Raw genomic sequence first — 22,018 nt, 5'->3', positions numbered from 1 at the left:
CTTTAGGAAAAACTATGGGGGCTCCTCGGTGGCTCAGTCAGGTAAGCATCTGACTCTTGGTTTTGGCTCGGGTCATGATCTCATGGGTCGTGGGACTGAGAGTCTGCTTCATCCTCTTCCTCCACCCCTCATCCCACTTGTGCATGCTTTCTCTCTCTCAAATTAATAATTTAAAAAAATATGGTATTTTTGTATTGATTATAAGAAGTCTTCATATATTCAGGATATAAGTCCTTTGTTGGATATGGGTATCAAAAATACTCTTTTTGAGTATGCAGCCTACTTATCAAGTAATAATAAAAAGAATTTCTTAAGAAGTTCTTCAATTTTAAAGTAGCTTATCAATCTTTCTCTTTTCTGAAGTCCTATTTAAGAAATCTTCTGTTATTCCAAGGTTATGATATTGTCCTGCTACTTTTCAGTCTTTTTAAATTAATTGGACTATGCACCTTTGTCACTCTTAATTCATACCTTATGTTTTCCAAAGTTGGTCATGAGGGATCGTCCATGTGATCTCTTTCCATTTTCCTTCACATCTGGATGCTGAGTAAATAAAACACAATATGACTATTTCTCTTCCTCGCTTTTGTTTTTGCTTTAGTTCTGGTGGAATGGCAGGTAGAACAAGCAGGTCCCATTCATTTCCTCCTGTCCCATACCTTCACTACCCCAAAAGTTGTGGAGTCTATCTCAAGAGAGGGAGACAATGGACTGGAGAAGTGTGGGTACCAACCAGGAGACAGTAACCACCAACCACTTCCCAAACTGGTGTCAAGGGCCTCTTAGAAATGTCCAGCTGTACCGGTCCCTCCAGTGCCTGGTCACAAGACTCTCTACAGCACAAGAGATATTCTTCTGAATGCACTGAGTGGGGATAATCACCTTTCATTAAAATAGATTTTGATTTTGAAAAATGGCTCAAAGTCTTTAAGAGCCAATTCTGTTGACTAAAAAAATAAAACCCAAATACATCTATTAGGTAATAAGACTGTTTTTGTTTATTTAAGTAAACCACAGCAGAGCTTATCTGTTTGTTGAAATTAATTCCCTGCGTGGTAGGCATCTAGAAGAGGCATTGCAGCCTCTGAAATTTTCCTCCTATGGGTTAGTTTTCCAGGCTAGAGATCTCCTCACCCAAGCCCATCTCTCATTAGGGGAAAGAAAGCCCACACCACCAAAGGGGTTTGGACTCCTCCTCGATGGTCATCCCTAAAAATATGTATTAGCTGGTTCAGGGCTAAGGACACAGTATAAGGAGAGATCAGCAGGCCCCATCCTCCTGGGCCTTCTGGCTAAACAGAGAAGAAGCAGGGAGGCACTGATGTCTAGCCATAGAGACTAATCAAAAATGTGATTGGGGGTGGGAAGAGGATAAGGTTAAGAACTGACTGGGGAAAGAGACAGTTCGGAAAATGCTGCAGGAGTAGGAGGGGGTTTACAAGGTAATTTCATTTGACTGGTTAATGTCTATTGACTGCCTTGGAAGATCTACTGAAGCTGAATGTTAACTGTTCAAATACCCTGGAGCTAAGAAGATAGCCAGATATGGTCATAGAAGTAACACTGCTTTCTAAGTTAGAAGACCCAGTTCTGAGACCAAATAGCTAAATGTCCTTTGTCCATCAGTTGCCTTCTCTTGACCCGTTTTGTTACCTGTGAAATGGGAGAGGAATGGATCACTTAACCTCTGAGTTCCTTTCTATTTCGAATAGCCCTCCTACCAGTCAGGGGACCATGTCATTTATTGTCCAAAACAAACTCTTTTAAGAGTGAAATAGGCACTTTTAACAATTACACTGGGACAATAGGTATGAAGTAGGGCTGTCCTGTGCAAGGTGAAGTGCATGGTCATGCTATTTTGTAGGCACCTCCTACACCCCACAGATTATGTTAAGTGCATTACATATATTCTCATTTAGTATAAACCACCCTCAAAGAGAAGTAGGGTTAAAATCCCATTTTACAAATAAGAAACACTGAAGTACAGTGAAGTTAGATAATATGCTCAAAGTCACAAAGCTAGGTGATGATAAAGTGGGGGTGGTACCTAGCTCTAAATCATCGTCTCTCTGGCTTGCTCTCCCCCAACTTCTCCCATCTCACATGACCTCTTTATGTAGAAGGGTAATCCCCACAAATACCTATCTCCAACATGACCTCTCCCTGAGCATCAGTACCACATTTTTTTATTGAGTCCACAGATCGGACACTGTGCTAGGAACTTGGCATGTATACAAGGGAACAGCAAGCAAAAGAGATGCAGACTCTGTCCTCCCTGGGCTTGTAACCTAAGGGTGGACACAAATGTAACACACTGTAATGAGATTCTGATGGGGAAAGTGCAGGGCATGGCAGGATGGCATGGGAAGGCCACCTACCAGACCTGAGGATCAAGGAGGACTTCCACGGAGATAAGCAAAAGCTGAAGCCGGAAGAAGGGTAGACCTTTTCTAAGTGACATGAGAAGGAGGAAGTGCATGGTGGCCAAGGGAGGAGCAAACACAAAAGCCGAGTGCTAAGAACATGGCACCTGCCAGGAGACAAAGGAAGTAGGGTGGGGGTGGACTTGTACGCATGCGCATCGGTGGACAAGTCAGCACCGGGGCCAGGGCCTGGGGAAAAAGTCCTATGGGCTATATCCTGGAAGGTGGACATTATCCTCCACACTCTGAGGAGACTTTGAGTGGTTTAAAAAAACAAGAAAAATGGCATTACCAGAGGCCTGTTTCTGAAATATGACTACAGTCGTGAGATAAATGAGAAATTGGAGTGGGTGGGAGAGCACAGGAGCAGGAAAAGTCCCCTTAGGGAATAATTATGGCCATCCAGACAGTGGCCAGTGCTATGATAATTAAAAAAAAAGGGGGGGGGGGGCGCCTGCGTGGCTCAGTGGGTTAAGCCTCTGCCTTCGGCTCAGGTCATGGTCCCCAGGGTCCTGGGATCGAGCCCCACATCGGGCTCTCTGCTTGGCGGGGAGCCTGCTTCCCCTTCTCTCTCTGCCTACTTGTGATCTCTGTCAAATAAATAAATAAAATCTTAAAAAAAAAAAAAAAAGAATAAGGAGATTTAAGAACTCCAAAGGACAGGCATCTTTCTTGTGTCTACTATGTTCTTTGAGCCTAAAGGATGAGCACTTCATTTTTCTTTTATTCCAATCCCTTCCAGGGGGAAAAGAGCACAAGGAGAATGCAGTATTGCATGGCTAGATGACAATCCAGCAAGAAGGAAGCTGGGGTGATGCACTGCCCAGAACCACACGGCCCAGCCTCAGCCATGGCTCTCAATACGCATGTGTATCCAACACAGATGGACTCATCTCAACAGTAACTTGTCCTTGCTCACTGAGCCCAAAACCACATTTTAAAAACTAACAGCAGTGTTTAAAAACCTCAATGCTCATACAATGGAATACTATGCAGCCATCAAAGAAATGAAATCTTGCCATTTGCAGCAATGTGGGTGGAACTAGAGGGTATTATGCTAAGCAATATAAGTCAATCAGAGAAAGACAACTATCATATGATCTCACTGATATGAGGAATTTGAGAGACAGGTGGGGGGGTTTGGAGGGTAAGGAAGGAGAAAATGAAATAAGATGGGATCGGGAGACAAACCATAGGAGACTCACAAACTGAGGGTTGCTTGGGGGTGTAGAGGTAGGGATAGGGTGGCTGGGTGAGGGACATTGGGGAGGGTATGTGCTATGGTGAGTGCTGTGATGTATGTAAGACTGATGAATCACAGACCTGTACCCCTGGGGCAAATAATACATTATATGTTAATAAAAATAATTAATTTTTTTAAAAAACTTAATGCTTTATAGCCCAGTTTATTAAAGTCACAGTTTCCACTTTAGAAGTCTAATGCATTCTTGTAGTCACCCAGATTGAATGGAAAGTAAAAAATAAGAAAAAGGGGAATAAGTTTTGTTCCAGCACATGTTGGAAATTTGAAATCCCTTACCATCTTACCTGAGAAGGTAATTGTCACTGGGATCTCTTCCCTGAATAGCAAAAGAAGGATGAGTTTAGTTTGTTTCTCCCAAATCTGCAAGACCTGCCATGGCCTGTCCAATTGGAATGATCTAGGATGCAGCAGAGACTTCTCCAGAAGCATCAGGGGAAGTGACTGGCCCAGGTTAGCCAATGAGAGTTCACGAAGAATAAGAAGCAGACATCAAGGTGAGCTAACCGAGTGAGCTAACCAATTTTACAGACATTCGTGTGGTTAAAACTAAGTGGCTGGAAGGGTAGGGTGAAGAGGAAGCAGTTTCTATTTATAAAAATCTTTTAGAAAATTCAGAATTGTATGATCAATGGTAAGGGTAGTACTACTGTATTACTACTGTAATCTACATTTCAGTTGCATTCCCTTCTGCCTAATGTGCAGCATCAGAGTGGCTGACCTTGGCACCACTTCCAGTGGTAAATTCTCTGGGATTAACAAGCCAATATTATCCTATACCCTTGGCAAGTTATCATTCCAGCAGGACATGTACTCACGGTGATTAGGTTAGGGGTGGGTGTATGAGCGAAGCTGGGCAACCAGAGCTCAGCACAAACTCTAGAAAGTAACCACCAATGCTCAGTTGTCACTTCGATTCAAGCGTGGTTACCCCATGTGGTTCCCCTTCTGCCTGGGGATCCCTGAGTCCTGGAGGAGAGGCGGCAGTACCAGGGAAGTCAGTTATTAGAGCCAGTGACTGCCTGGATCTCCTCTAGGCCAGAATAAATGCCCCTGTTGCCCTGCAAAGTTAATATCAATAAACCCACCCTCCTTTGTCCTTAACCATTTCTGATACTTCTATTAGAAAGCAGAGTTAAAATCTCAGCTGGAGCCCAAATCATTTGTTCATTCAGCAACCTCTTATGAAAGTTGTACTAAGGCCCAGGCACTATAACAAGTCAGAAAAATGACGGTTATTAAGACTGGCACGGTTCTTGTCTTCAAGGAATCTATAATCAAGTTGAGAAGTCAGATATTTAGCAAATTATTGCATATGTGTTAAAAAAAAAAAAAAAAACCTTCAGAAAAGAGAAGCTGTCACAGGCTACCATGGACAATATAAAGAGATAACTAACCTAATCCCAGGTCAAGGCAGGACTCATCTGGGGCATCAGACTGAGGCTGGAATTTAAGACTAAGTAGGCATTAGCAAGAGCAGAGGTAGCAATGGAGTGTTCTGGGCAGAGGGAAAAGAATATGAGGAAGACCATGACGTACAGACAGCCATGGTTGGTGGGACAACTGTGGGAAGCAGTGTGACAGGGAAAAGGAGAAGATCTGAGAGGTAGACAAGAATGCAATGATGTAGGTCCTTGAAAGCCTGGTTAAAGAGTTTATAATTTATCCCATTCATAACACGAAGCTACTGCACAATTTTCAGCAGTAGAGTGGCCTGATCAGATTTACATTTTGAAAACATCATGCTAATTTCAGAATGGAGGTCAGATTGAAGGAGGGCAAGAAAGGTCCAGGTGACAGTTGGCGTTGGCCTGGATGAGGACCCAGCCACGGCCAGGAGAAGCGGATGGATGGAAGACATGCTCAGGAGGTCCAGTCAGAGCAGCACGGAGGACGACAGGCTGGGGAGGAAAGGGGGGGGGTGCCACACGTGGTGGACTCGACCCTCAGCTGAGCAGGCACAGAACAGGTGAGCCACTGTCCTGAGGGTCCCAGTGAAACATATTTGAGGGACTTCTGCCTCTGTCCATCTACTTTCAACAATTTCTCCCATCATTTTGCAATGGGAGATTTTCATTTCTTGAGCAATAGGAGAGAAATGGAAGAAACTAGAGAATTTCACCAACGACAAATGATCAGAAACAGAGCATGAGGTCCTTTCCTTTTTCCTATCGAAGGACAAGAACAAGAGGGAACTGGGTACCTGTTTCAGGTGTGCATTTAAGCCTTCATGCGTGGCCTTTAGCAGAGCCCTCACTGTGAAACTATCCGGATCTTCTTTGTCTCGAATTTGGGATTCTTTTAACAGTGACTCCAGTTTTTTCCTTATGAAAGATTCCACCTGATGCTCAGTGGTCCCATTATTCTGCAAAGAATTAAGCAATGAAAATTATTTCCCTTAAGAAACACAGAATGAGAACACAATCCTCGTTCAAGCCAACATTGCTTCTATAATTTGATTAGCTTTCAATTACCTGTAAGAAGTTAAGCACAATATGCCATTTTGGTCCTCCCCCCTCCATACACATTCCCCCCCAAATACAGATTACTATGATTATATTCAACCCTTGAGAACCTTACAAGGTCTTATCATTTTCATTTCAGAGACGTGGAAACTGATGCTCAGAGAAACAAAGTTGCTCAAGGTTATGAAACTAGTAAGAAGCTGAGGCAGAATCCAATCCTTCCCATCATGCTACACTGCACTTTTAATAGAGGGAAAGTAAAGGAGAGTCTTAAAAACTAAGTTTTCTGTATCTGCACAGGTAAATTTGAGGTAAAAAAAAAATATGCTATTAAAAAAAAAAAAATCACCTCCTTTACTGAGGGGAAAAGAATGCAATGGGAATCTCTGGAATCGAGGACTATTCTGAGATAAAAGTTCTTTCCTACCTCTGATCCCAAAGTATAATTAAAGGGAACTCACAACTGACCTGTGCCCTGATTCATCATTAAAATGACTTTAAGATCACAAATAATTTCAAATGTTATGCTCGTGTCCAAATGACAACTTAGGCAATTTTTAGGTGATCCGGGGACAGGGTTTTCCTTGACGTCTTTCTTAGCATGGCTTTTCAGCCACCCTGCTCTGCCCGACCCCATCGTCCCCAGGCTCCTCAGCTCCTTTCATATCTGTCTACATCCAACACTCATCCTTAGTTCTTCAGCCACCTGCCAGAGGCCAGCCCAGCCACAGGGTAGGAAACCAGTCCTCCTCCACGAGGACCTCCTCCTACATTCCTCACCAAAAGTTTAAGGCCTGTTTTCCACTGACACATTCGTTACTAAGAGGTCATTATATTTAGAGCCAGACAGTTTTCTGGTAATGCCTTCTATTTTCACAGAATCTGATAAAGGAAAAGCCATATAAACGACATAAGGGAAATCTGGGGGAAATAAATACATCAGGAATAGGTTGCTGACTTCCGGTATTAAAATCACATGCACGAATGTCTTTGGTAAATCCAATGAACAAGGCACCTCACTTCATTGCAGGCCTTCAGGTCTTGCAGGAGGTGCAAAGATGGAGTGGACCTGCTGGATGGCAGAGATGCTAAAGAGGTCCAAGGAACCATGGATGGCCGATGCACCTGCCTGAGAAGGAGCACGGCCTTCCTGCCCCAGTGACCAAGAGGTCCCCCAAGAAGAGGGGGAAGGCCTGGGGTTCTGCAAGAGCTATGGAGAGGGGCTTCCCTGTCACCCATAGCTCCTGCAAAGGTTTTCTAGAGCACAAGTCGCATGGAGGAGGGGACTGGCTGATAAAGTTGGAAAGGTACCCTAAGGCCAGATGGCAGAAGGACATGAAGGCAAGAGGTAGGGAGCTGCTGAGAGCCTCTGGGTAGCTAAGTGTCTGAGTATAGTATTTTAGAAATAGTATTAACCTGGCAGCCTGTGCAGAAAGAGGACAGGGGCCTAGAGAGGAAAAGCCAGACACACTGGTTCCCACCACCAGCACGAGAGCCTAGGCCAGTGTGCTGGGGAGGGATTTAACACAGAGGAGAGTTGGAGAGCAAACTTCATTTTGCACACAACAAACTGAGCTGCCTGCTGTATGCCGGGAGAGAAACAAGACTAAAACACAACCACCCTGTCACAGAACCCTCAGCATCACAGAGAAGACGGACACACGAACGGCCAACTACACAAGCAGGTGCAAGTGACCGCACCAGGAAGATCACAGCCAGACAGAAGAGGGGCACCTCCTCCAGCCTTGGGAAGGTGGCAAAGACTTCCAAGAGCAGCAAAAACCTTGCCAAGCCTTAAAAGATGAGTACATTCATTTCCTGTGGCTGCTGTAACAAGTTACCACAAATCTGGTCGCTTTAAACAACAGAAATGTATTCCCTTGCGGTCTGAGAGGCCTGAAGCATGAAATCAACACATCAGCAGATCTAGACTCCCTCCTGTAGGAAAAGACGCTCCCTTGCTTCTTCCAATTTATGGGAGCTCCTCCCGTTCCTTGGCTTGTCAGCCTAACTCCAGTTTCTGCCTCTGTCTTCATGTGGCCTCCTTCTGCGTGTCCCCAGCTTCTGCTGTGTCTCCTTTTGTTAGGAAGAAAACTACTCGTCATTGGATTTTTAAGGCCCACTTCATTAATCCAGGATGATCTCTTCTCCAAGCCCTAACTTAATAACATCTAGAGGCTCCTGTTCCAAAGAAGGTCACATTCCTACGTACCAGAGGGTAGGGCTTGAACATATCTTCTGGGGGACACACATCAATGTTCTACAATGAATAAGAGTTGAATATATCGCAGAGAGCAGAGTGACAGCATTCCAACAGGAGGGAAAATGTGGAGAAAACAAAGGTAGCAGTAAGCAGCAGTGACCATATGCATGTGGAGAAAAAAGCCCAGGGAAATATAGAAAAAGCAGCTAAAGCTGTAAATCACACTAAGGTTTTACAAAACACAGTCATATAATGATACTTCATTTGAGCTGCCTAGTACCCTTGAAGGCAGCCACTCGGGTTAGCCAAATTCAGTCATGATACAGAGGCAGAAAGATTCAAAACTTTTCCAAACACACATGCCTAGGAAGTGGCTGAATAGGGACTTGAATCCAAGACTTCCGGTTCAAGATTCTTGGTCTATTTCTTCATATAATGCCGCAGCCATCCTTCTAATGTAGTTACAGAAAAAGATAAATTCTTGGGGTGCCTGGGTGGCTCAGTGGGTTAAAGCCTCTGCCTTCGGCTCAGGTCATGATCCCGGGGTCCTGGGATCGAGCCCCACATCGGGCTCTCTGCTCAGCGGGGAGCCTGCTTCCTCCTCTCTCTGCCTGTCTCTCTGCCTACTTGTAATCTCTGTCTGTCAAATAAATAAAATCTTTAAAAAAAAAAAAGAAAAAGATAAATTCTTGAGTCAAATTAAGCATGAGCAGGCTTATGTTTGGACAACCTAGAGGGCATCTGGGAAATCTATCCCCACAATCCCTCTGTGGGAAAGAGCAGGTCTCACTTAAGTGCAGAAGGAAGAGAATTCTAGACGTCCGTCTCCCAACACACGGGCTCAAGTGACCCAGAGTCCTGACAGGGGCCACATCCGTCAGGAGAACCATAAAGGAAGGCATGTGAGAGCACCCACCATGCCCAGGTCACCGAGAGGGCCCCAGATAAACCTCAGTTCCCTTCCGTGGCCCGGGGTCACACAAGTCAGAGACGGTGAGGAGATGAACTGTGGCCGCTACGCCCAGGGACATTCACAGGCAGCAAAGCAAGGCTGCACACACAAAGCCTGACTGGTGGGAAATAATGACGGCTTCATACAAAGGCTCTGGTTATTCACTTCACACCCTCCAAACCCTCGGTGTTGCTGAAGGAATGATATTACTGCCTGTTGATCTTTCTCTTCTCTGTGATGTACAGCACGAGAAAATTAGCAGCCGTGGAGAACAAATAGATGCGTGGCTGAGATTTCATTTGCGTGTTATCCTTTGGTCCTGGAACCCAGGAGTGCGGCTGAAAGCAAGCTGAGACAGCACTTAACCCTGAGGCCTGTCGGCCAGTGTGCAGCTGCGGCAAGGGACCACGGCTGAAAGCCCGCCGCATCTTGCTCTTTTGTTCCCTGAGCCAGCGGTGGAAGGATGTTGCTGCGGGGTGGGGGTGCGTATGCAGGAAGCAGCCCTTGCAGTCCTTTAACATGGTTGGGAGTAGTTTTCACCCAAGAAGACCTCGGGGTTCCTAATTCCTATTTCTAAGAGGTCAATGTGATCTAGGAATGTCCGCCCAAAAGAGGTAACTCACACAAACACATTCCTGTTTTTTTCCCCAGAGTGAAATCTGAGGATGACTGGAAAAGCAGAGAGCCAGAACCCGGGCTATACCTCTCCAGCCTGGGAAACGGCAGGAACAGGGCTGCTCGAACAGTGGCATTCTACTGCCGCAGCCCACTGGAACCACTGGGGAGTGTTCCAAAATCCCAAACCCCGCCCCAGACCAATTATGTGGGAATCTCTGGGCTGGGACCTGGGTGTTGGGATTTTTGAAAGCTCCCCTGTCATTCCAATGTGCAGCCAACGCGGAGGACCTTTACTTTAAAACAAAACTAAACAAATCACTGGAAGAGCTCACCATCCCCAAATGCATCTTTCCCTGCCCCTAGGCTGAAATCTGGAGACTGGAAGGATAATATACAAGCCACCGTTTTGAGGGCCTTTCCAAGCCTGGTATCTTAAGGTCTTGGGCTAAGGAACCAGCTTCTCAGTGGCTCAAGTCTGTGCATGTACTCCTGGTCCTCTACTATCTCCTGTCTGCTCCTTTAGCTCCCTGAGAACACGCAATGCTTAAGGACCAGCTCCGGGCTCACATCAGCAATAATCATGCTGCTTCTGCTATTCTTATTACTAACAATATCTAATATGTATTGAGCACAAATCATGTGTCAGGCATGGTTCTTAGTTCTTTACAGGGTGTGAAACAGTTGTTATGTGTTCCTGGATAAGGGCTCATATAAAACTGGTCGGAAGGCTTACTGTTTATGGGATAAGCGTCACGTACAAGGTGGAGAGCTAATATTTGTACCTAAGAAGCTGGCTGAATATAGATTCACAGAGCACAAGAACAAAGACAGCGAATAACTCAGTGAAGAAGAAAAAAATCACTGAAGTCGAAATACAGGGGTGCAAAGTCCGTCAGTCACACTGACATTAGAGGACCCCGTAAAGATGAATAATGGCGTGTTGGCCTCACTGAATCAAATCGGTTAGATAACTGTACTGTGGTTGAAAGGAAACTGTCCCTCGTGTCTTTGAGCCATGTGTTTTTTGTTTTTTGTTTTTTGGTTTTTTAAAACATATAATGTATTATTTGCTTCAGGGGTACAGGTCTGTGAAGCATCAGTCTTACACAATTACAGCACTCACCATAGCACATACCCTCCCCAATGTCCATCACGCAGCCACCCCATCCTTCCCACCCCTCCCCTCCAGCAACCCTGTTTGTTTCTTGAGATTAAGAGTCTCTTAAGGTTTATCTCCCTGCCAATCCCCTCTTGTTTCATTTTTTTTCCCTCCCTACCCTCCACGACCCCCTGCCTCTCAAATTCCTCATATCAGAGAGGTCATATGATAATTGTCTTTCTCTGATTGACTTATTTCACATAGTATAATACCCTCTAGTTCCATCCATGTCATTGCAAATGGCAAGATTTCATTTTTTGTGTTTGTGTTAGGGTGTTTGTTTTTTGTTTTTTTGTGGGTTTTGTTTTGTTTTGTTTTGTTTTGTTTTTTTAATGTGAGCCATGTGATTCTTGAGTCACTGAACAACACAGTGGCTTTTCCATGGGCCTTATATATCATGGGCCAGATTGTCTCTACAGCTGATGCCTCAAAATCATATGAGGCAGAAGCTTAAAGGATTTAATTGATTCAACAACAGAGAGAATTTATTACACAAGCAAAAAACTTTCAGTGTGGTTTGAATCTCTTAGTTAGAAGTAACAGCAGGGGCACCTGGGTGGCTCAGTCGGTCAAGCCTCCAACTCTTGTTTCTGGCTCAGGTTGTGGTCTCCCAGTCGTGGGATCGAGCCCTGATTCAGGCTCTGCACTCAGCACACAGTCCTTCAGATTCTCTCTCCCTCCCTCCCTCTCTCTTTCTCTCTCTCAAATAAATAAATAAAACTTAAAAAAAAAAAAAAAAAAAACGATTTAAGAAGTAACAGCAGACCAGGAGGGATAAGAAACCCCATGTGAGGGTCCTGCCTCCCATTCTGCTTCTAATGGAAGCAGAATAATGCAGGTAATGCAGGGGAACCTCAAGACCTGCTTCTGAGCTTTGCACTTGCTGTGGCCTCTGCCTAGAATGCTCTTCCCCAGACAGCCACATGGCTAACCCTTCACTACTTTCAGGTATTTGCTCTTACATTATCTTCTCCATGAGACCATTCTTGGCCATGGTATCTAAAGTTTCATAAACTCTTCACATGGTACATATATGTGTCCCCACACACGCGTGCCCACACCACACACATACACACTTTCTACACTTCTTCCCTCCCTTCTATAAAGATTCATTTATTTTTATTTTAGAGAGAAAGGGTGCACATGGGTACAAGTGGAGGGAGGGGCAGAGAGAGAGAGGGAGAGAATTCTTAAGCAGACTCCTCACTGAGCTCAAAGCCCACCTGAGGCTAAATCCCAGGGCCCTGAGATCATGACCTGAGCCAAAATCAAGAGTCCGTCACTTAACCAATTGTGGTCCCCTCTCTGTCCTTTTTTTCCCTTCAGCACTTATCATTCCCTAGTACTTACACAGATTTATCCTTCTCTTCTCCCATTAGTGTGCAAACTTCACGAAGGCAAAGATTTTTGTGTTTTGTTTACTGACAGGTGCCCAACACCTACAACATGAGGGCTGTATTTCCAAAAGATGCTCAGGAAAAATGTGCTGAACCTGTCTGTGATCTTGTGTAAGCCTCTTGAGAGTTAGTGATCTGGTGTTCATGAATGCTAACATAAAATGTTTATTTACTGCAATAATGCAGACATAATTTGTAAATCTAACCACATTCTGTTAACTTAAAACTGAGGTTAAGAACTCCTCTATGGTACTTATTGGCTTCACATAAGGTATGCACAGTACATCCTCTTTTGCAAAAATGTGATCAAGCAATTTACATTCCACACTCAGATAAGGCATTGGAGCCCTGAGCTGACAATAAGACTATAAACTGACTGATTACAGAAAAAAACTTTGGCTTTCTTAAACACAAGCATTGCCTTTTCTCAGAAGAGCTCAAAAATAGGAGAAAAGGATTCGAAAAAGTAAAGTATAAACTTTATTATATATATATATATATATATATTTCCAGTAGGATATTTGTTCCTTTAGGTATATTCTCTCCTAGAGTCTAACAAAGAGATGCCTGTAAAACTTTACAGTTCAGGTCTCTTTGCTTTTATGAAAGCCTAAATCAAAGAATCCAAATGAAAGATCCTATCTATCTTTACATAATCGTGTTCTGAACTCTCTACCTGTGTGGCTTCCTAGAAAACAACTAAAAGGCTTTGAAGATGCGAGGAAGCAGCTGGGTATTTTCACAGGTGAAGTGGGTGATTTGTTTCCATAAAACCACAGCCAACTCTCCTTTATAATTATAGATACTTAACATGAAAATTTAGGAGCTCACTGATATCAGAAGAAAAATTACATAACTGGGTGTTTTTAGAAACTTGAACTTGGGTTTTACTCAGAGCAATAAATGACTACGTTGTGATAGTACCTAAATTCCCACTACTCAATTCCCCTAAAAACAGCATTCCCTAACTATATAACTTAGTCAAGCCTCTCTGTTCCCTGCTTTCAAATAACAGACTACTCTGATGCTGGCAATCAAGAGATTTTGGAAATAAGATGCAAAGATAGGGGCGCCTGGGTGGCTCAGTTGGTTAAACGGCTGTCTTCGGCTCAGGTCATGATTCCAGGATCCTGGAGTTGAGCCCTGCATTGGGCTCCCTTCTCTGTGGGGAGCCTGCTTCTCCCTCTCCCTCTGCCTGTTGCTCCCCCTACTTGCACATGCGCTCTTTCTCTCTGTCAAATAAATAAATAAAATCTTGAAAAAAAAAAAAGATGCAAAGATAATGAAGATCAGAGACAAAAATTTGGTTTACAAACTAATGCTTAAAAAAACAGAGCTGCATTATCCATAATTGCATATAGGAATAACAAAAAGAGTAAATATCTGGAAGGGTAAAAAATAAACCATTTAATATCTTAACAATTTCGCTTGTGTAAATATATTTAATTTCTTGCAACCATAGCCTTATTAGTGGTATTTCACTGAGCTAATATAAACTATTAAAAGACAACAGATGAATATAGATGGTAACTATTCCTTTTCAATTCAAGCTGAGTATTTCCCACTTCATCCCTTCTAAAGTACATCAAAGCCAAGAAAAAAGTGTCCACCGAGAGGTCGGCTGTCATTCTACCTATGCCCACTTTGTAATCATGCTGGCTCCCTTTGATAACTACAGGAAGCGATATTAGTTACTACTATTTCAAAGAGAATGGACTGTTCTTAGCAATGTAATAAACGAATTCAGGGCAATGATGCAAATTAGGAGATTTTGTACAAAATTTCTACGTTTTTTTAAGAGGGAAGAATAAGTCCTGATCTCTAGAGGAATACCACTTTTCCACAGAATGAAATTGCAAACCCTGTAACAAACTAACGTGAAGGGGTGCTACTCTCAGGCTGTCGGGTGATCCTGACGATCATGAGTTGTAGAGGTGGGGGAGGGGCATGAAATCCAAAACACCCCCCTCCACCATGAAGGCATTTCCTCTGGGTTTGCCTTTGCTTTAGATTATCTGGCTAAATCATGCTTTTATAGGAAGGCAGCTCCTTGATCTAGGACAGTGTTCTGAAGCATCACATAGGTCCTATGCAACTTTATCTAAAATGAGGTAAATTAAAGATTCAGCCAAGAGTCCCATTTCTGGAAGAGCTTGGAAATCCTCTGATCCAAAGTACATTTTCTTAGGGGAAGGATGGGCATCCCTAGAGAAGCAGACATGTACAGCTGGGTCCTGCAAGCCTGCCTTGACAAGTAGCATAATGGCGCTGCTAGCATGAGGAAGCAGAGAGAAGGCTAAAGCCAGTTTATTTCATCAAAGACCATGACATTTCCAACAGCAATTTGAGTTTCGACAAAGTTGTAACAGTAGAGGATTTGTCCCTAGAGGGAGGGTCAGGCAGGTGAATCATGGGCATTCCTTCCAACTCGAAGACACAAAAATCCTTGAGTCAGTGAGCATCTGAGCATCTATATGCCCAAAAACGAAGTAACTTTCACAAAATAGCCCTTTTGCACCACAGCCACCACAGTGTGAGGATTCCAACATGGCAGCAATTTTTACCCCAACACATCGAGGGGGAAAAGTGCAATTACATCTGTAACTCACATAATGGAGCTTGAACTTGCATTCATCTTCAATTTCATCTGCGCTGTCTTCGTCAGAAACTTCCCCCTCCTCTGCATCATCCCCGAGATGATAAGGCAACTTCTTGCCCTGAAATGGAGCAACACACCCAGCTTGAAAATGACGATAGAGTAGATATGTGCTGTCTGGGGCAGGTTCACCTGGCTGGAAGCATCTAGATCATGTGTCTACACCCTAGTTCCAAGAACGTATGGATGCTAATGTCAAGCATTTTTGGCCACTAAGAGGGGATTCCTTAACACACAGGGATGGAGGAGGATAGAAAGACGTTCAGATGCCTGGCAGCCAAATAATGATAAATTTCTAAATATCATCCCAGACTGCTGTCCAGGCTGATGTTGTCTCAACTCAAACCCCAGTGACTTTTAGTATTCCCGCGCTCCACACCACCACTGGCTTCTTCAGCATGCTGGATTTTCCCCTTGCCCCCCTCCCTCCCTGCACAGGATCTCCAGCATAGTCAAGTTTGCAGGAACTCTCTGTCCCTATTTCCTGTACCTTCCCTGACACCCAAAGCTACTGACCCTGGGTCCTTAACACAATCGTAGTTTCAAAGCTTATTACATTGTTTACATAATGAAATCAAGATCTACATGAAGACTCCAAACTCATGGGGTTTGGATTTTTAAGTGTTTCTTCTTTATTTTCTTCAACTTATAGAGGGTTGTTTATAGGATTAAAAGAGTGAGATTTAATTTTCCTTTGTACTGATATATATTACTCTCCTTATTTGTACGTGCTATCTGCAAAGTGAAAACTACATGCTTTCTTTTTCACACGAACATGTTTAGAGATAGACAGATGCAGATACATGGATATACACACACCTCTAATTCTAAGTAAATGGGCAGGATACCTTTTCACTTTCTCCCGTGTATCATTAATAACAAAGTAGCTCAGAATTAAAGTATTTATGTCTATATATTAAGTCTTTTCTGATATGGAAGGCTTCTATAAAATTTATTTTTTCTCCATGTGAGGGGGCACTGTAGAGTCGCTGTACTAATACAGCGGCACCAGAGGAAAGGTCCTCAACTAAGCGGCAACAAGACATGTTCAAGAACAGACAGACATCAAGCTAATGTCCTCCTGCATTCATTCACCACCAACTACTTACTCACAGTCTCTGTTTTGGGCACAGTGACAGACAGCCAAGATGGACCTATATGCAAGACATTTAAAATGTAATGACAGCAGTTCCATCTTTCGTTAGAACAAAACCAACATAGTTTTTAAACGTAAAGCAGAGCAGAGCTAACAACTATGAGAAGTAACATCTGTAAGGAAGGAGTAACAATCCTTGAATGACAGAAACAGTTCTGATACCACAAAAGGGAAGCAAAACCGTGGTGCGCACACAGCATTGAGCTGACAGGATAGCCACACCGGGCTTTAGCTGTGGTGGGTGAGGGAACAAAGAGAGAAAGCTGCCTGCTCCGAGCCTCCATAGAAGCCCTAATTCTCCATCCATTTAAACTGAATTAAAAGACACAAGGCCACGTTTTTCACCAACTCTTGCACATTTCTGGTTCTCAAAAGATAATTTATCCAGGCAGATAGGAAGAAAAGCAATGCAAGAGAACGGTGTCTCTTAATGGTTCTTATCAACAGTTACAGCCAAGGGAAATTACAGAATAACGTAAGGCAGAACTTGATATGACTCAAGGAACGTAGTTGTGATCCAACTGATAGAAACAAAAAATGCTCCGGTGTCTTTTAGGGGGTCTCTTTCTGATTTACAGTCTGTTGCACATAGGAATTACCAAGAATTAGTTTAACCGGTCCATGACACGCAGAAATATTATGACACTAGAACCATCGCTGCCGCTCAGCTCCAAGCTGCATGACCCAGGGAATGTGGTAATGACTCTGACTGGCGACTGTAAAAAGTAAGAGGCTTGGACCAATAGTTACAGTTTCTTTCAGCAAAAAGAATCTATGGAAAATGACAAAGTTTGCTATTATTTTTGCTCAAAAGCCACTTTTTATTTGCTTTTCAGGAGATTGGTGTGTCTATATATGGTTGGAAAATATGTGTATTATTATTTTAATAATAAACAACTTGTCAACCTCTAAAGTTATAAGGAGCCACTAAAATGTTGCCTTTGGACCAAAGGAATGTAGGAAAATCAGTTCCTTTGTTTTTGCTTCGAATGGAAATGCATTGGTCCATAGATCTGGGAGATCTCCTTAAAGTCTGAAGAATGTCGCTACTAGCAAATGAACCTTAAATGTCTTGAAATGCTCGCAATCCGTGCCGAGGCCACTCCTCCCAATGAGTGCCCAAGATCCCCTGGTGCCCATAAGCCCTAAGACATTCTATGACGCATGGTGCGAAGTCCAGTTATATAAAAGGGACTCAATTCATACCAAATAGCTACCTTAGATTCCACTGTCCAAAAGGGAAGTATTTCAACCAAATGGACTTACTCTGCATTTAACCTCAAGAGTACAGGAAACACGGACACATTCACGAAGCTATTAAGGTAACATTTAGCTTTTCAGCCCAGCAATCAATGTTTACCACATAAGAGTTTGTTTTAGCAAGACTTCAGGAAAACTGACCTTACTGTTATCCCTTACAGTATTTGAAGCCTTTATTCAAAATGCTTTCACACATACCAATGCCCGACGATAACTCTTTGCCGGATTCAGTCTCTAGTTCTCATTTCACTGACAGAAAAATAGGTTTTGACCAATTCCAAAGATAAATCCTCTGCATCTTTCCCATTTGCTGCCCTCCCTCAGAGCCCCTGTTAAAGTAGTCCTAGGAAATTACACTGTTTGACTTTCTTCTGCCTCCTTTGTGATACTTGGTTTTTTTGGTACACATTTCTTTTAAGTAAAATGTAACCCCATTTGAATATTAATATCCTGCCGCTCTTCCTTAGACCTTTAGTCTTAAAATAACATGACTACCCAAGATGGACTTCGTCCAAACACACAAAGTTAACTGGAATTACGTAAAATCGCAAAGTCACCCATGTGAGATCTCAAATTAACTATTTTTTTCTGGCTATTCTGTGTATTAATAATATTCATTGCAGGTAGTAAATTTCTTCCCTCAGAAAAACCTGTTCATGAAATGTCATTCTATTCACCTACTGCTCCTTCACGTACACACAAGTCCTGTGGGGCATTATGTCTGTGCCCATGCTCTCCGGAAAGCAAGCTCTTCTCACTTACCTAACCACGGCTGATCAACCGTAAAGACTATTGTTTGTCTGCTCATTCTTTCTTTTCTTTTCTTTTTTTTTGACAGACAGTTATCGGACCTTGAAGTGCGAGAGAAGAATCTGAAAGAAGTGCTTTCAGATATGGACACAAAGAGCCTCCTCTTCCTCTGTACCCCTGCACCCACACATACACCACGGTCAATTACTACCGGCTAAAATAGTAAACATTTGGCTTACAGTATTGATCTTTTCACGTCACAAAAACAAATCCCAGAAGATGTGATCAGTCAATAACAAGCTCTTTCTGTAGGTATAACTATTAATAAAGCGGAACAAGATGCATCCATAAACCTAGATGACTCTTCATGGATTGACTCTATTGTTCTCTTGATAAATGAGTTTTTAGTCCTTAAGGGAGGGAGGGCTTCGTTGGTCATTAATGCCTTTGACTGCATCCCTTGGGGTAATTACCTTCACTAGGATTTTGCCTTTCAAACTTTGAGGGCTTGGGAGTTGCTTGGTCTCTCCTGTGTCTACAGATGACAGGTCCAGTTTGTCTCCAAATATTCCTTTCAGGTACTGAGCAATCTTCCTCTGCTGCTGGACACTGCAGTGATTCTCAATGGACAGTATGACTGGGAACCTAAGAGGACAGCAACAGATTCTAAAGGCATCACATACAGGCAACTCACAGGGCTGTTTGAATATCATTCTGTATTCATTATGTCCTTACAATCCTGGTGGCAGTATTTGGGAGAGCTATGATGATTAAAATGAGAAAGATGGAAGATGCATTTTTTTTTAAGATCTTATTTATTTATTTGGGAGAGAGAGAGAACAAGTAGGGGAGCGGCAGGCAGAGGGAAACACAGGCTGCCCATTGAGCAAGGAGACCAGTGCAGGGCTCAACCCCAGGACTCATGACCTGAGCAGAAGGCAGACACCTAACTGACTGAGCCACGTAGGTGTCCCATGAAAGATGCATTTTTTTTAAAAAAAAGATTTTATTTATTTTTTTATTTGACAGATCACAAGCAGGCAGATAGACAGGCAGAGAGAAAGAGAGAGAGAAGAGGAAGCAGGCTCCCTGCTGAGCAGAGAGCCCGATGTGGGGCTTGATCCCAGGACCCTGGGATCATGACCTAAGCCAAAGGTAGAGGCTTTAACCCACTGAGCACCCAGGCACCCCAGAAAGCATTTTTTAAGAAACTCTGCTGACCAAAATTGTTTTGCTAGGCATAATGGCTGAACAAAATATCAACCATGTGGGACGACCTCATTTAATATTTTGCATTTAAAAAAATGTTTCATTCATTATGTCTCTTTAAAAAAAAAGAGGCAATTTTAAGAGAGATAAGCCTAAAGAAAGAAAACTCATATATTGTAATTTTGTCTTTTTATTCAAAAATCTAAAGGAGGCAAAAATATATAATGGGGAAAGACAATCTCTTCAATTAATGGCGTTGGGTAAACTGGACAGCTAATGCAAAAGAATGTAACTTGACCTCTTTCTTATACCATCCTCAAAAATAAACTCAAAATGGATTAAAGACTAAAGTGTGAGACCTCACACCACAAAAATCCTAGAAGAGAGAACAGGCAGTAATTTTTCTGACATCACTTGTACCAACATTTTTCTAGATATGTCTCCCGAGGCAAGGGAAATAAAACCAAAAATAAACTATTGGGACTACATGAAATTTAAATATTTTCCACAGAGAAGGAAATCATCAACAAAACAAAAGGCATTCTACTAAAAGGGAGAAGGGATTTGCAAGTGATATATCCAAAAAGGGGTTAATATGTAAAAAATATAAAGAACCCATACAACTCAACACCAAGAGTCCTCCAAAAAATCCAACTAAAAAATGGACAAAGGACCTGAATAGACATTTTTCCAAAAGATATACAGTTGGTCAACAGACACATAGAAAGATGCTCAACATCACTATCAGGGAAACGCAAATCAAAACCACAGGACACATCACCTTACACCTGCCAGAATGGGTAAAACCAAACACCCAAGACAAAACAAGCATTGGTGAAGATGTGAAGAAAAAGAAACCCTCCTGTGCTATTGGTGGGAATGCAAACTGGTGCAGCTACTATGGAAAACAGTACAAAGGTTCCTCAAAAAGTTAAAAATAGAAATACCATATGATCCAATAATTCCACTACTGGGTCTTTACCCCCCAAAAAACCCAAAAACATTAATTCAAAATGACACAAACCCTTATGTTTATTGGAGCATTATTTACAATGCCAAGATACAGAAGCAAGTTAAGTATCCATTGCATTGTTAGCAAATGGGTAAGGAAGATGTGGTGTGTACATGCACACACACACATACACACACACACACACACAAATATTATGCAGCCATAAAAAAGGAGTAGGTTGTGCCATTTGCAACAACACAGATGGATCTAGAGGGTATTAAGCTAAATGAAATAAGACTGAGAAGGACAAATGTCATATGATTTCACTCATATGTGGAATCTAAGAAGAAAACAAATGAATAAACAAACAAAAAGCAGGATCAGCACTATAATACAGAGAATAAACTAATGGTTGCCAAAGGGGAGGGGGAGGAGGGGCTGGGCAAACTGGGCAAAGGGCAGCAGGAGGTATGGGTTTCCAGTTATGGAATGAATAAGTCATGGGAATAAAAGGTACAGCAGAGGGCACACAGTCCATGGTATTGTAATAACATTGTATGGTAAAGGTAGCTATATTGTGGGGAGCACAGTATATGTGTCAACTTGTCAAATCACTATGTTGTACACCTAAAACTAATGTAACATTGTGCATCAACTACACTCAAATTAAAAAAAATAAACTTCAGGATAAAAACTTAGATTCCATTTTTTAAAATGTCTAAAGACATCTAATAGACCACTAAGTACAGATATTTAAAAATATATTATCAGCCCCTGGCTTGAAAATCACTATGGAGGATAAAATAGCATAATGGAATTTCACGATTTATAGCAGCCTATGCCAAACAACTGAAAATCATTTGTATAGAATTATATACTAGTATTTACTTTCAGAAGAAGCAAGCATTCACTCTCCCCCAGTCCTCAGGTTCCTGTGCAGAGAACATGAAACCCAAGTACACTGATTGCCAAAGACAGCCTCTGGAGTTGGTGGCCAAGGCAGAAAGGGAACCCGGACTGATCTCTGCTCTTACTCTTCTTCTGACATTTTTTCTTCAGAGTAAGAAATTATTTCAAATTTAGCTTGCCGGTTTTTTTCTACTTCTTTTCTGTCATGTATCTTCTGAAGTAATAGACCATATATATTTTCCAGAGTATATAGCTAATATTTAAATTGGCTAATATATCCATGTAGAGAAAAAAAATTTTACTTCTGGGCTTGAATGGCAACACACGCTTCACAGGAGGGCCTGTAACCTCCTGAAATTACATCCTTTCCTCATTAGAAAAACCTGATGCCAAAGATAATAGAAGAGATGAACCTTTGTAACCAGAGTGGGCTACCTTATTCCGATCTATTTGTTCTTGTGTCCACATGGACTTTATCCCAGAGTGTTAGAAAGAAAAACAACAACAAACTAGCAAGAGATTATCTATGCAATCACATCAAGGTGTTCTGATAACGAATTTTTAAATTACCAACCTGTTTATAAAAAAGTCTATTTGTGTCTAATGATACTCAACGTTAAAGCAGCACTTCTCAATGGGGGACAAGGG

At 42.4% G+C, this 22,018-nt stretch overlaps 1 protein-coding gene across 9 annotated transcripts in view; it reads right to left on the bottom strand.

Annotated features, from left to right (window-relative positions):
- The window catches only part of PLCH1 (phospholipase C eta 1), a 91,064-nt gene that overhangs the window by 22,434 nt on the left and 46,612 nt on the right, over positions 1-22,018 (bottom strand). For all 9 annotated transcript variants that reach the window (XM_082743244.1, XM_082743245.1, XM_082743237.1 and 6 more), the window contains exons 8-11: positions 18,774-18,945; positions 15,088-15,195; positions 5,888-6,049; positions 472-543 (exon numbers count right to left, since the gene is read on the bottom strand). In XM_082743244.1, the coding sequence (XP_082599370.1) occupies positions 472-543; positions 5,888-6,049; positions 15,088-15,195; positions 18,774-18,945 (514 nt within the window). The remainder of the gene's footprint in view (positions 1-471; positions 544-5,887; positions 6,050-15,087; positions 15,196-18,773; positions 18,946-22,018) is intronic.

Source organism: Mustela nivalis (genome assembly GCF_964662115.1).
Source record: "Mustela nivalis genome assembly, chromosome: 1".
Classification (NCBI taxonomy): domain Eukaryota; kingdom Metazoa; phylum Chordata; class Mammalia; order Carnivora; family Mustelidae; genus Mustela; species Mustela nivalis.
Note: the sequence above shows the minus strand (reverse complement) of the source record. Positions and strands in the feature narration are given on the sequence as shown.